Raw genomic sequence first — 15,915 nt, forward strand, 5'->3', positions numbered from 1 at the left:
TTCGTCCAGTAGAAGTTGATTACAAATGAGTTGTCTACTTTTACTCTTACCACCTCATCGAATGATCAATTCTGATATCTACTTTAGACAACTAACGAATTTAAACATCGTAGTCGAAGAAAAGCGGCCTAAGTTGACAAACCGAAAAGGTGATTTATTCTATTATTGACATCACACTTTGGCAATTTATTCAAGCTTTGGTTAGGATATTTTGCCATATCCACCATATAGTCCTGATCTTGCATCTTCTGATTAATTTTTGTTTCGATCTTTTCAAAACTCTTTGAATGGTAAACAATTCAATGATTATGATAGTGTCAAATTGTGCCTGGTTAGTTTTTTGCTTATAAAACCAGAAAGCTGGTCAACCAGTCAAAATTACAGAATAAAGTTATTTGATTCCATGAAAAAAATGTCTTTGATTTTCTAACAAAAATCTGCACTTGCTTTGCTGCTAACCTGCACGGCTACATGCTTGTTCCAAGATTGTAAATAAGTATAAATTTACATGTCATTTTTAACTAATGTATTATCCTTCACCTGTTACATCGAAGTACCTTTCTCTCGTGTAGGTATTTCTAATTTCTATCTCAACTAATTATCTGTTTTTGGATATCTCTCGTTCGCAATCTATCACATGTTCTCCGTCGATGGACACGCCCGATATCCCACGCAAAGCATGGGCACAGCTAATAATAATAATACGCGTTCCAATGCGAACGATAAGAGTAATATTTTGACAGACTGTTCTTTGACAGTGCAATGTGGGTATCTTGATGTACTGGACACAATGATATAGATCCATCGAATAGATATAATAAAATGCCAACTTATTGGGCTGGTGTCAGACCGAAACGTATTGGAAAGATTTGATCACTAGGCAGAGAACATTATCGTGAATGTAACACCGCAGATCATCAATAGAGTTTATAATCATCATAAAAAATAAATGATTTCAATCCAATTTACTATTTAATTTCATAAACTTTTGTGTAAATAGCAATGATATATTTTGTATTACATTCCCTCTGGTTTGACGACTTCTTTATCCGTCTTATTTCTTGTCGTTGTAGAAATGTATCAAATAAAAGTGTTATACAAGTGCTGACATGAAAATAATTATATTACAATCACTTTGATCTGATTTTAGTTATCGATATCATTGCCTCATAATTCTTAACAATGTAGATTTGTTGCTTTAGCGATCACAGATATATTCCTTCTCTGGTGGTTTAATCACTTTAATTATCTTATAGAACAGAACTACGTTTTGTAATTCACTTGCTCTTAATTTTGTATCTACACTGATTAGTGTCAAAATGATACAGTCTTTCAGTCAGTGAAAAATGTATTCAACAGAATTAATTATTCGGTTTCAGATTTATATGAAGTCCATTATTTATTAGCGAATGTACATTATTTCTAAACTATATGATAAAAATTACAGATATTTAATTCGTGTGAAAAGTATTGAAGTTTATGAAGGAATTGAAGTTCTGTACGATGTTTATAAAGTAAATTCTAAGTCGATCAAAGTTTTGTATTTTTCTAATATGCACCTAATTATTAACTTCAATATAGGAAATTTGTACTTGTAGCTTCAAATACCCGCATAAAGTCTATCAAATTCATTTCCTTAATGATATAATTTTAACTGATCTATTGATCAAATTTCATGTGTCATTTCACACTAATCTATCTCCATATATGTAGAGTTTAATTTCTAACTCAGCGTGTCATTTCGATGAGAGATTTCACTTACGAAGTCTATTTGAAGAAATTGAACGATGGACTTACAATTGGAATCGATTGTAATTTAAATAATTTAATATGTAGGAAATGTGTAATAGAAAACCGATAAATTACAGTTCTACGAATGCCTGGAAGATAATTGATGAGATCTGTATAGAGAAGTTTATTATTGCAAATCATTTCTTGTGATCTGGAGTAGAAAAATATAATTCGTTATTTTGTAAATGAAAATTGTTATGAAGGCTAATTTATTAGAGTTAAATGTTTATTCTTCTAGTCCGACTTTTGGTCATAATTTGAGAGCTTCATTTCTTACTTCCATTTCTCCTATATTCATCTTTTTGCCCCATCATACTATTTCACTAATAATGACTATGGATTTATTCCACAAAGGCAAAAATCTGAAACTATCCATTCACGACTTCTCTCCAAATATAATGTGACAACGATTTTTCGTCTTATTGTTCCCAAAATCTCTGATGTCTATATTTCTTGACTCGGCTGATCAGGCTGACACTTATATTACATAAGATACGGACATACATTATATATATATATATATATATATATATATATATATATTCTATCATACCTATATCTAGCTCCCTTGAAAAATTATTAATATGGAAGGCACAGTAACAGATGCTGTCACAAAAATTCTTTCGTTGTTTGAAAATCCGCGCAGTCATTTGAAATATGACTTTTTTCTTTTACAAAAATACGTTTCTAATATTCCATATACATGTTATATTCGTAACCATTTTTCAAAAAAGCCCTCTAATTCTGAACAACTGCCTGTAGTTTGGCAAATAGATATGTATATCGTGTGAATAGAATGAATTTTTTTTTCTTTTATATTAGCACGTTTTGTTAATAATACTAACGATTATAGTTTGTCACGGAGGTGAAATAGAGATGTGATACTGGAGTTGACAGTTTTGTAATGATTCTTTTGTAACACCTGCTTATACATTCATTTTATTATGAAAGTTTTTGTAGGCTGTTTTATTTTTTAACTCAATTAAAACTATGAGCTCATTTGTCTAATCTAAAACACTTTGTCCTATTATTAATTCGTTCATCTCCTCTATTACGCAAAAACTTTTCAACTATTTTATAACATTCGCTTCGAGTCAGAAACAACAATTACAAAAATTCATTGCCTTATTTAATGTTTACAATATGGAGTTGGAGCATTTTCGATACAGTTTTTAATCGATTCGTTATATTCGCGCTTGATCTGCTTTCAAAATAAAATTTAGTTTCCGCTCCGTAAAACCAGCCGTTGAAAAAACATTTCAGTTGCAGGTGTAACGGAGGACCAGCGTTCCGTTAATTGGCTAAAAGAAATAATATAGAGTTTTAGGCTATAGTTCCCTACATGATAAAATGAATTCGCAATTTATACTATTTTAAAATATTATACAAATTTTGTTACAATTTTTAGATAAATTTGTAATACAATATAATTATAAGATAATGAGCTCCTTTTTATTTTATATTCCAAATGCTACATCTGTATTTTATTTCTGTTACTATGGAGCTGAATTTCAATTCGCTCATGTCATCTAATTGCCAGGTACATAAGAGCATTTAAACTACATATATTTGATTTTCTAAAAAACCGTACATAATTGCCATGTTGATTATTCAATTTATAATTCGCTTTCTAATTCAACAGCTTTTTCTAATTTCAAATTACTCTAACAGTTTGGTATTAATTACAAATCGAACAAAAGAACACACGATAGCCGCACTGCGCTATAATTATCATACTTAGCATTACTTAACTAGATCATTAATTAATTAGAGGCCAAGATCGGTAATATAATTGTGAAAATTCCCACATGATTGGTAAGCAATTACTTGTAATTATGGTAGTGTATCCGATAGTTCATTGTACAATATAATCATCGCATTACTCGTTGACACTATACCGGTTACTAGATGTCATAAATTATAACCGATGTTGTGGAAGTACAAGTTTTTTGATTGTTGCTATAATAATATGCATGAAAATATAAAAATTATATTACTAGTTTGTAATTTGCCATTGTGTAAAATAATAGATGGTTTAACCATTTGTCATGGAAAAATCGCTTAATTTATCAATTTTTGTTTTGCCTTGGTAATATTTTGAATACCGAATCCATCAATTGAAACCTTTGAATGTTTTATTTAATTGAATATAGCTCACTGCTTAAGCTATTGGAATTGACGAAAATTTGGGACTACTTTAAACACTGGCTTATTAATCGCCTCGGTATTGTGTTTCTTAGCATTTAGTTAATTATAAAGCATAACTTTTATTTAGACATTTTTTTATTGAGAACCTATTAAATGATTATTTGATTTTTGGTAAACAAATAGCTGCGCTAATGTGAAATGTTCAAGCACTTTAAATACATCCGGAATGAAATTTTATTTTCTACTAGAGAATATTATTTGATTGTATTCAGAGAATCCAATGAAATATCTATTTTTCCCAAATTAATTATTTTTTTTACAAAATTCGCCAACCGACGCCGATAATAATCTATCCGTAGCAATCCATATTGACCCTCTAAGAAACCACGCCTTCGTGCGTTTCACCCCACTGGAATAGAGTCGGTCGCCTCTCGGCTGCGTCGAGGCGGCCGAGCTGCCCGAGCTATGCGCTTCTATGCGCTCAGATAGATACCTTTCCCCTTGCCATATGCCATTGTACTTTATTATAGCGATATAGAGACGTTGTATAACTATCCCGTTTGTTTCAAAGAATAAGCCGAACAGGAAATTTGCAGAATGCCTTTTCCGTATTATATCAGCAAAAAATATGAACAATAGCTTAGTTTGTAATCCACTGAAGTTAAATGTTAGCATTGTGGAAAGCGTTGAAGCTTTCTAGGAATACGGCGGTGAATGTGAATAAAAAATTTGATTATTTAGTTGAGATTGAACTTTTGCCTTTTGCTTAGGCCGGAATAATCGCTTAATTAATTATGACTATAAAAAATAATACGGTTTAATTTATATCGACTTACTTCTAAATTCAACTTCTGACAAGATTGTTCACCCCATTTATTTATTATTTAATAATTTTTACATTTATTAAACTGGTGACAAATTTTAAATAACAACAGCAAAACTACCAAGTCTTGCATGAAGTTACAAGAAAACTGCCGAAATCAAGAGCAACACATCTTCCTTTAATTATATGGAAAATAGTTCATTAGAATTGGTATTGGTTTCTTTGTGAAAATCTAATAACAATGAGTTATGTTTGTTTAATTTTGTTAGCTATTGTATTAATATTTTAGATACATATTATACGTAACATTTTATTTGGATATCATATGTATCATATTAACGTGACTTTTTTTAAATTTTTCCATTTCTAACAGAATTTATCATTTTTAATGTGTGGAAGATATGTAGCTTTTTTCTTATTTCAATCTTTCTCTTATTCCTAAGTGAATAAAGTTCAGAAAGCGCTGATATATAATTAGAGAGATACCCGTATCCTTTCATGGCATGAGAACAAAATGTCGAGGAATTATCTTCGCGTTCGACGCATGTAAGCCTGAATCAGCGTCGATTCCGAGTCACGGCCATAGCATAATGCACTGCCGAGTATAAAAAATGCATTCGTTCATAATACGGTCATGGAAAACCGTATGTGATTAATGCAATCATTTATTGTAATCTCTGCCAGTAATTGTAATTGTAGGACAATTAGTTTTATCTTATTGCTGGACGCTGTCATTATGATGTCTAAGTTCTTTATAGTTTACCCACATTTAACATTGCCGATAGCGAACAGCAATTTATGACGCAAAATTTGAAATATATATTTACAATATTATAAATATTACAAATTTCATTATATTTTATCCATATAGATTTTTCTTCATATGTACATTATCCAAGCTCTACCGAGTATCCAACTCATGTATTTTCTTGCCTTTATTTTCGTGACGGCGTTCTATTAACTGCCTCGATTTTTTTCATCTGTATCATTCATCAATGGCTAATATTAATAGTTCTGAAATAGAAAAAACATATCAAGTTTGATTGGTTTTTGTATATGTCTACAGTTCGTTTTCTTCGTATTGGTCATCATACACTGACGCAGATGCGGGCATATAGGCTGGGAATAATAAAAGAATTCAAATTAATATCCCGCCTATTATTACATGTCTGCTGCAGAAGAAATTTTGAGGCCAGCTGCTGAATGAAAAGAGATATTAAAAAATAATGTAAATATTTTGTATGGAATAGGGATATAGCGTTGATCTGATAAAAAGACGCAATAATTATACCTAATTGCCAAAAATATATAATTTTTGAAAATACTTTTCATTCAGAATAATAGCAAAATTAATTCAGGAATTTGTTAAATAAAGTACTTGAATGTTTTTACAACTGCGACATTTATTATAATTAGGGTGTTTACATTATTTATCAACAATTGTCATGGAAAATAACTTAAGTTCGGTTTATATATGGTATAATGAAATTTTGTATAGGCAGAAGTATAGGCGTATATAAGAGATGACTTGCACGAATCACCGTTATTATCCCTTATTGTAAGTTGTAACAGGAAAGACTATTTAGGTTAAATATAATGTTAAACATTCTTAAGATAGTTAACTAAACCGTTCAGATATTTACAATGAAAATGATATACCTACTTTATATTCAAATCAAAATTATTATGATCTTGCTTTTATTTCAAGATTTCAAATTACCAGATCTACTGATTTCGGTGATGTTTGGTTCAACTGATCCGGTTTAAATTATTTTGTATATGCCCCATGAAATGAAAATCACTATTGAGGAGTCTACGTCTACATTCTGTTGACGTTAGTGAATTTTTCTTATGCGGTCACTTTTAATACGATTTTTTATGGTTAGATAAAATTTAGTAGACGCTGCATTTTCATAATCAATTTATAACTATAAAGGTACAATTGAGTATATCGATACATTTGTGATTGCAATAAAAATAGATCCACTTGCATCTTCAACGAGCTTTTGAATCGGCATTCTATGGTAACATTTTAAGTATTGTGATGTTTATTGATAGCGGTATTTAATGTATATTAATATTAAACAACAATCACTATAACTTTCGACTTTCATTTCGCGAAAAATGTCCAAATCTTCATTTATCCAATGCAAAAATCTTTGTTAGATCGCCTCCCTTCATGTTTGCGCATAGTCGAAAGCTCTCGGCCGCAAAGTCGTGCCCGCGCCCGTGCCGAGGCTCGGTTGCTCTCTCTCGGAGTCCGGCGAGGAGAGCGCCCCGGTGCCACAGTGCGAGTGAACGGGACGGAATCGGTCTCATGAAAATGAGCAATTGACGTCGGCCATGTTTGAAATGCTGCGTGACTCGTGATTGGCTCAAAGGTCGAATATATGTATTTAAGACAGGGCTGAATTGGTAATAAGAGATTCTAGTCGTACTAGTATATTGTTTTTTGACAATTCATGGTAATAAATGATATAAATCCAGTAAAGGAGGGCAATCCAATATTAATTTATTTTTTTATAACAGAATAAAATAACTTTTATTTTAAATAAATAAAATAAATCAAATGTCAATCTGTTTAATTTAAGTTTAACTGCCAAAACTAATTGCTGTAACACAAGACTTGTTAAAGGTCCCACATTAAAACTTGCTTCCTCATTTAATATTTTAGATGGACTGTATGTTATGCTATTCAAAGAATCGCGATTTAGTATTAAAGAATATTTAAAGGAAATAAAAATTCTATAAATCTCTTTACAACATTCTTAAAGAACTTGTTTTCACACACGATATATTATCGCGATTTAGTATTAAAGAATATTTAAAGGAAATGAAAATTCTATATATCTCTTAACAACATTCTTAAAGAACTTATTTTCACACACGATACTTTCCTACCAAGAATTAGTATATAATTATCTAGTATAGAATTATTAATATTAGTTGTTACAATAATTTCGTTTCTGTTTTAAATGATAATAATTTTTCAGGCTAAAACAAAATATATCATTCGAATCATTCAACAGTACACATTTGTCAACAAAAAATATAAAGTATTTCACAATTATAGATGATTTCACACGGAAAAAATCACTTTATGATTACATGATGAAAAGATAGCAAAGTTGCAACTTTGTGTAGACGTTTATCACACAATTTTGAATAATTTGCGAGTGAAACCTATAAAATAATTATCTTCAATATTATATTTTTTCTATTCCCCGTTGCTCGATCTTTAGTCCGTTCCTGTGTCTTTTACAATAGTGGGTAGTGGCATCGTGAGCCTCACAGCATGGGGCACCCCAGTCTCTGGTACAATACTCCCCGTACCCCCTCCCGATCTCTGCCTCGAGTTCTATTCGTTCTCGGCTCTTGCGCCCCTCGTGCACGCCGTGTATTGCTTCAGCATTACGAAGCAGAATATCGCCGTCAGTTCTGTTTGCGCCGCTCGCCCCTATGCCAGCCTAACCGACAGACAATAGACGAAAAACGTGCCGACCAACTTTTCAAAAGTTTCGAGGGAAAGCTGCGGAAAACCGATAGCGAATGTTTTTGTACTGAGCTTAATCGGTTTAAATCGCGGATTAAACGCAATGGAAATTGCTCGATTTACGTAATTTTGCCAAAACAAATATGATTACATTGTGAGTGTATAAATATCTAATAAATTAAAGCGTTTATCTAATTTGAAGTGTTTTATCAACATTATATTTGTTAATTATAAAGTGATCAAATAATTGTGCATCTGTCTTACATTTTCGTGTTATATAGTGATAAGTGATTTATTTGTGAAATTTTTATTCAAAATGTATATATGTATAACAATTGATTTTAATGTTATAACAATTGTGTTAAATTGAATTTCGTGTATCAGTGTCTTCTATCATTGAGGATTACCAAAGTTTTAAAGGTTGCTAATTATATACTGTGGATTGAGGTGAGAATGGTTAGAAGTCAAATAATAAATAAATCAAAATAAATGATTTATAGTCACGACAATGAATTTTATTTGTTCAATTATATTTTATTTATCGGGATAATAATATTATAAAGATTTGTTAGATGAATCTGATCACAATGGCCTAAAAACAAATGATTCAATTGCAAAACAGTTACATTAACGAGTTGGGACAATATTGCATGCTGATCATATTGTTTTATCTATATGTGACTATTAACAAACATTTTTATACTCACTTATTGTTCTTCCCTTCTATGTGCAATTTGATGATTATTAACAAATTTTAATTTTTCTAAAAATTAAATTTTAGCCTATAATTTATGTTGTTTGAATGATAATATTTACATACCAAATAGATTAAAATTTTTCAAGATGTCGGATCATTAAAAATTGTTATCCGTAGATAAATGGGTAATATTTTATTATGTATTGCTACAAACTTTTTCAAACGTTTCTTTGGTTATTCAATTTTAGTTCCAAATAAAAATGAAATTCTTTTCAATCTAACCCGTGAAAAATGTCATATGGTTGGCATACCTAATTGTCTTTTATATAAAACTATTAGAAATATTGAATAACCAAATCCTATAATTAGCCATTACTTTTACTTGCACAATCGCCTAAAAAGGATTAACATACTGTTCGTAATTGTGATGATTTACAAGGGCCGCCGCAAAAGTGCTGAGCAGCGTCGCATCATTTTGTATTTTTGTTGGCACCGACTTGAAGGGTCGCTCGTTCACGTCAAAATTCCATATTTAAGATTAATGATGTTCAACAAAGGTAAATTTCGTGTAATCCCAAAGAGCATACGGCGGACGTGTGGAAGTTTGTCGTAACTTCAAAAACTTCGGTACTTTTGATACTCGGTGGGTTTGAAAATTTTTAGTTTTTCACTATTAATCGTTGTTAGGACGCTTTAGTTACGCCGGGCTGTTGAGATTTATTAAATATGTATTATGATAAATGATTTTGTTTACTTTTGTAAGGTATTTTTAGTTGGAAATTATCAGTATGTTGAAACTCAATTGTTAGAAATGGATTTCTAGGGGAGCTTTGAAGTTATATATGTGAATTAAAATTTGCGATTCTAATGATGGGGAATTTTTGATAGAGATGTTCTATTTCTTGATACAAGGGGATTAGAAAATGAAAAACTAATTGCTGAAGTTTTATGACAGATGTATAGACATTATCATAAATATCATTATTATCTACAACTTTTAAAATGAGATGAACAAATGTGTTTCATCGGAATATTGAACATGATCAATTCTTGTATCTTCTGAAACGCATACATTTGCTGATGTTCCCATAAATTTTCCATTCAATACTAATATTGTTGTTTGTTGTTATTTCATTTTGTTGTCTTTTTGACTATGGACTCATCAAAACTGCATAACTTCAAAAACCAAATGGCTTACTTATTTACTATTCTAATAAGTTGCTATTATAATTAATTGATTTTTTATATTTTATTCTAATTAATTGAAGTATTGTAACATAATCTATAGCAATCGCCCCAGTATCATCGATCATTCCATTCCGATCTCTTCCTCTGCCGTCGCACGATTTCCATTGCATTTAACATTGCACCGGAATACAATTAGAATCTTCACGAACAAAGTCATTTCTTCGATGTTTTGTTCGGAATCTCGAATGTAATAGTTTTGCAAATAATACGGCCAAGTATCGCATTCATCCGGGATAGGAAAATTCATAATTCGAATCAATAGATAGATGCCTGGACAATGGATCGTGATGACTTCGATATATCATTTGAAGAATAGTTGGGAATAGGCTTAGAAATATATTGTAATAGAATGATGGTCTAGTGCAGATTTAATTTATGGGAAACGCTCGGACATTGTATGATGGGTATTCAGATGAGAAATGTAGTAATTAGTCGTATTAGCAGCGTGCCAATGATTAAACAATACATACATACATTTGTTGAATAGTTAGATTTTATTCACACATTGGTATGATTTGGCACAACAAAGAATGCATTTTCAAATCTTTGGTAAATCTTCTTCATAACAAGAATTTCATCCGATACGGTATTTATGTTTATCAATTTTACTTAGTTTTGTAGGCCTTAATTTAGAAGAATTAATTTGTTATTTATAGCTGGTGATTTGGTCAATGATCAATTTATGCTTCTATTTTATACATTAAAATAACCGACCATCATAACAGACGACTAATTTTGACTTCTCAAGTACTACCAAAATATTGCTGATGTTAGCTTTATTTGTCGGTTTAAGATTTACTTCGTACACAACGTCAATTCCCTCTCAAGTGACTAATGTCAATTGGTATTTATCCGATTTTGTATTCTCTAGAAATCACTCACCATCAAAAGTTTTTTTTTGCATTTGTGGTATCTCCATCAATGCATCGTAGCGTGTATCCCTTTCTAGTCCATTAAAGGTTATTTTTATTCGCGCTTTGCACTTTTGCATCTTTCATTGTGAGTATTTCATCGAGCGACTTGGATATTGGTGTGTATTTTTTGCTCGATACAAAACAGAAAAGGAAACTTTAGAGTCGAACTTGAAGTATTGCGCCGCTCCTCATAATATAATAAGGCGTTTCTATTTGACATGAGCGGACAAGTTCCTTACTAGGGAACCCGACATATCTCACGTCGGGATCTCTGAATACTAAATATATACATCGACGTTTTAGACGTTGCCGTTGATTGCAATCGTCGTAGTCACATTGGACTACAATGCACCGAATCAATATTCCAAATTCGAAAAGATAGATGTTTATTTATATTGCCAAGAGAAGACAGAATACTCTTGAATTCGTTAACTGCTTCTTAAATTAATTACTACTATATAGCGGTCTTGATTATCTGTGAAAACAAACTTCTCATTGGCCATCCAACCAACCAAACTAAAATACTTATCTTAAGTGTTTTTTCGGAAAATATTTATACATTTACTATTATATATTTAACCCTTTCGACTCGGATGCCGCCGCTCCGGCGGCAAAATTCATATGAATCTCGAAATTCGCGAGTGGAAAGTGTTAAGACTCGAGGGTAAAACATGAAGAACCATTGAAACATTTTGTTTGAATAATTTTGAATCATATAAGTAATTTTGATGCGAACTAATTATTTATTTATTCAGTCATAAGCAAGCGGTAATCTTTAATAATAAGATGGATTTTGTCGAGCCAAATTTTATTTTAAAAAATATCACCTTCTGGTCATTTTCTCTATCTACTTATTATTCTCACGTTTTTTGTACTGACAATGTGGTAATCGTTTAATCTACCACAAATCTAATTACACTAATCTATTACCATCGTGTATAAATTTCAATTTTAGTATTCATCAATATTTAATTAAATCTTTGGATATATTCCTGCGTTTATATCACCAAAACAATTAATTATTATTAAAAGATCATTATTTCCGGACGGATTATATGATAAATTCCAACAAAATTGTCCAGCTATTGTGGTGAGGTGTATATTGAACTTTTTGTTAACTTTCACTGTGGTGTGTTCATTTATTCGAATCATTACTCCCTAATTATTGTGTATTTTCTTTTTATGTCATTTCATTAAGAATAGAAAGCTCTGGAAACTTTAATGCCGTTAGAATTATAACATTTGTTATTTTTGTTGCATTGATAATAGATAGAAAACTAATTCTTTTTACGAATAGACAACTAGAGATTATTTTCTTCAAAGTTTGGCAGATGACTACAAATTGTAAATGTAATACTATCATAAAAGTTTTCATAACGCTCACTATACATAATTTTAACATTTTAGAAATATTCATATGAATCCTAAAGTCGAATCTGGAAATAATCATAGTGAAAGGTTTTTGATTTTTACAAAACATTTATAAACTGATTTCTGATATTGGAAAAATAAAATAAAGTGAATATTTGGTTTACATTTATTCTTGCTTAAACTTTTAGAGAAAAACATTCAGAATAACAGCATAGTATTTTAACATTTAGAGTCGCAGTACTTGGTGGTTTTATTACTTTTATGTTTAAAATGAGATTTATCTTATTTCCGCATTTTGAAATAATTTAGTTCATTTTGAAATTTTGTACTTAATTATTAAGTACAAGTAATATTTCATTTTACATTTATACGCACTTTTAGATTTGTCAATTTATTTATTTCAAATGAATTCATTTTATTTCAAATTATTGATCATAATTTTTTTTTCATCTGATGCCCGATAAAAATATCCTTTCTTCTGTATCTCATTACAGGACAATATAAGTATTTAAACGCAGACCCTTATGTCATTAAAACAATCAAGCGTTAAAAATTCAACAGAAATAAAACGAATCAAAAAAAGTAACTAGTCCGAAATGAAACGGTGCCGGTGCGAGAGCGGTCCCTCCCGTCTCGGCCCGGTCGAGTCCTGCGAGGACGAAAGAGAGGCCGAATGCGATTCCCTGGAATCGAGGGCTGTAATTACAATGGCGCGCGCTTCACACGCACCAGACGTTGCCGCAAAAAATAAGGATAAAAACCTTTTAATTTATAGGAGCGAGGCGGCCTGAAATTCAAAATGGCGAATGAGAAATATCGATAAGCGTCCATTTTAATAATATGAAACTTACAATATTTTCTTGATTTTTGGCTTATAGTTTATGTAACGATTCATTGACTCATCGAAGACATTGTGGCTAATTCTGGTAACTTCTTATAAAGATTTGTCTACGTCTAAAATTGAAACTAATAATATTTGTATAAAGGATAAATAGATTATTTAAATGCCCATCGACTTATTGAAGACTTTGTAGATATTTCTAATGTTTTCATACTTTTTGATAATTTGTTTATACAGGTTTGACCACGTATAAAATAGACATTTATGTTTGAACTGATATATAAATATTGTTACAATATAAAACTTATAATATTTTATTTATCTCTATCAATCTTTGGATTATTGAAATGCTCTGTTTATATATCAAAGTTTTTTTTGTCATTTCTAATGCCCCATATATATTTACCGACATAATAGTCGGTCTGTATAGATTTGTCTTCGTTTAAAATTTAATTTTAAATATAAACATGATTTAGAACGTGCACCTGATATTTTGTGGAGTTCTCTACAAAAACTATCACTTACTCCATTTTGCTTTTTTAACCCTTTGAATTCTATTACTCAAATTTATATATTATTACCCGAATTGTGAAAGAATTAAATTTGCAAAATGTAAACGATATTTGCGTTATCAGACTGCGTAATATATTTAGTAAAAAAAACTTTTATGCAATAAATGGACCCTTCAAAAATGTGTTGAAAAAAAATTATATATAAAAATTCCAGATCATACATCTATTGTTTTTATCACTTATTATTTCTATTGATTGACTATAACCGTAACACTTTTATGTATTTTTATTATTCTTTTTTGTTTCGTTCTGTATCTATATCTACTGTAAATAAACCGAACTAGTTCGAATGTGTTGCTAAATACATGTCAGCGTTTCTATACATAACAAATAACCAAAAAGAAGAATATATGTATTGAGAGTCTATTTGTTTGTATAGTAATTTGTATAGAACTCGTCTTACCTGCCGCATATATCGGCTGTGTTGATTTAATTAATCGTTGACATATTACATGTCATTCCGGTAGCCGAGTTAGATTACCGCTCGAAGATAAAGAGCTTTTTGTTTTATTTGACATAACAATATGCGGAATCGTTTCACTTTAATAGTTATTCGAATTATGAATCAATTTCATCAATTGATCGAATATTTAAGTATTAGCAATTATGAAGTCAATATAATACATTATTTCAAATAGTAGGTATAACAATATATATAAGCTCAAACTTTTTTATAGTTGATTTCAAATAACTATTTTGATAATCAACTTACTTCTTGACTTTATTTTAATTCTATATTTTGCTTTCTTTAGGTGAATATGTGCTGAAACAGTTGCCGGAAGGATCCTCGCTGCCTCTGGAGGACTTCTTATTGGAGGAAGCCTTGCAGTTGGCCGGCTTGGAGGATCCGCAGGACGAATCCCTTCAGGTATTTAATGAAATTTGAATTAAAATACACTATTTGTCTATTTGCAATCTTACTTGAAAGAAATTTCATGTGTTTCTATTATTTTAGTGTAATTTTTTTTTAATAATCCATGTTTTTTATTTAGACTGAGATCAAAAGCGAGGCCACCAAACAGGCGGAATCCAGCGACATCGCATCGGAGAACCAAACCGCTTGTCCGTCTTCTCCGAGCTGTAGCAGCGAACGGGGCACTTCCACGACCAGTGGCGTTGTCAACGGTAATTATTAACAATAATTAATTATTTATAATATTTGTTTTTTTATATTGAAACTGTTTATAAAATTAATTGAATAGAAGGATGTTAATATAAACTATTTGAAATAGTATGAAGCTTTAAATTGTAGTGTTAGTATTTGTTCTAAAACATGTTTTCTGAAATTTCTTGATTATCTTTTTTTATTATTGTAAATTGTAACCTCAATAGAATGTATTTGAATCAATGTTGATAAAGATTATGATTCGAATATGCTTTTCTGATATATATTTTATTTTAAATTATTATAGCTACTGAAGAAGAGGACTTGGACCTGTTGTGCGACATGATTCAGACGGCTCAGTTCAACCATGCGCACCCGCGCTCTCACCCACTGCACCATGGTCAGTTGTCTGGAGCACACGCATTCTCCCAGGTAAGCTAAATAGAACTATTTACTATTTCATCCTTCAATGTATAAATTGAATATAACGTACAGAAATTAATTTGGTGATATGAATTACTTTGCTTTATTCGCTATAACTATAGTACTTTAGTATGTTAATTTATTCCTAAATTATCGCACTGTCCTTTTATTATTATGCTAGTCTCTGACTTTTGATGTTAAACTTGGAATTACCATTTGCGCAAAGTCTCTAATAAACTGATCCACTTTGTCAGATCTAGAGATAATGGCGTTAAAAAAGGTCTATTAATTCTTTTCCAAAACGCAGGTGAATTTCTTTGTAAAATCGTAACAGGTACCGGACTGACGAGCATACCTGATGAAATCTGTCAAATTTTTATGATATTAAGTAAACACTTTAAGAAAATCTCATCTTCGGCTTAAATAAATAGAACCGTTGCGCCCACTTGAAGTAACTATGATGAAATTATGAGTTTTTCTTTAACATGC

The 15,915-nt window shown here is 30.8% G+C and overlaps 1 protein-coding gene across 5 annotated transcripts in view; it reads left to right on the top strand.

Annotated features, from left to right (window-relative positions):
• LOC113371609 (segmentation protein cap'n'collar-like) overlaps positions 1-15,915 on the top strand; it is a 90,144-nt gene that overhangs the window by 47,049 nt on the left and 27,180 nt on the right. For all 5 annotated transcript variants that reach the window (XM_026612251.1, XM_026612249.1, XM_026612250.1 and 2 more), the window contains 3 exons: positions 14,651-14,766; positions 14,891-15,023; positions 15,311-15,435. In XM_026612251.1, coding sequence (XP_026468036.1) covers positions 14,651-14,766; positions 14,891-15,023; positions 15,311-15,435 — 374 coding nt within the window. The remainder of the gene's footprint in view (positions 1-14,650; positions 14,767-14,890; positions 15,024-15,310; positions 15,436-15,915) is intronic.

The sequence above is a fragment of the Ctenocephalides felis genome, unplaced genomic scaffold (genome assembly GCF_003426905.1).
Source record: "Ctenocephalides felis isolate EL2017-DRISC unplaced genomic scaffold, ASM342690v1 CF-g0.4_SCAFFOLD_01492, whole genome shotgun sequence".
Lineage (NCBI taxonomy): Eukaryota > Metazoa > Arthropoda > Insecta > Siphonaptera > Pulicidae > Ctenocephalides > Ctenocephalides felis.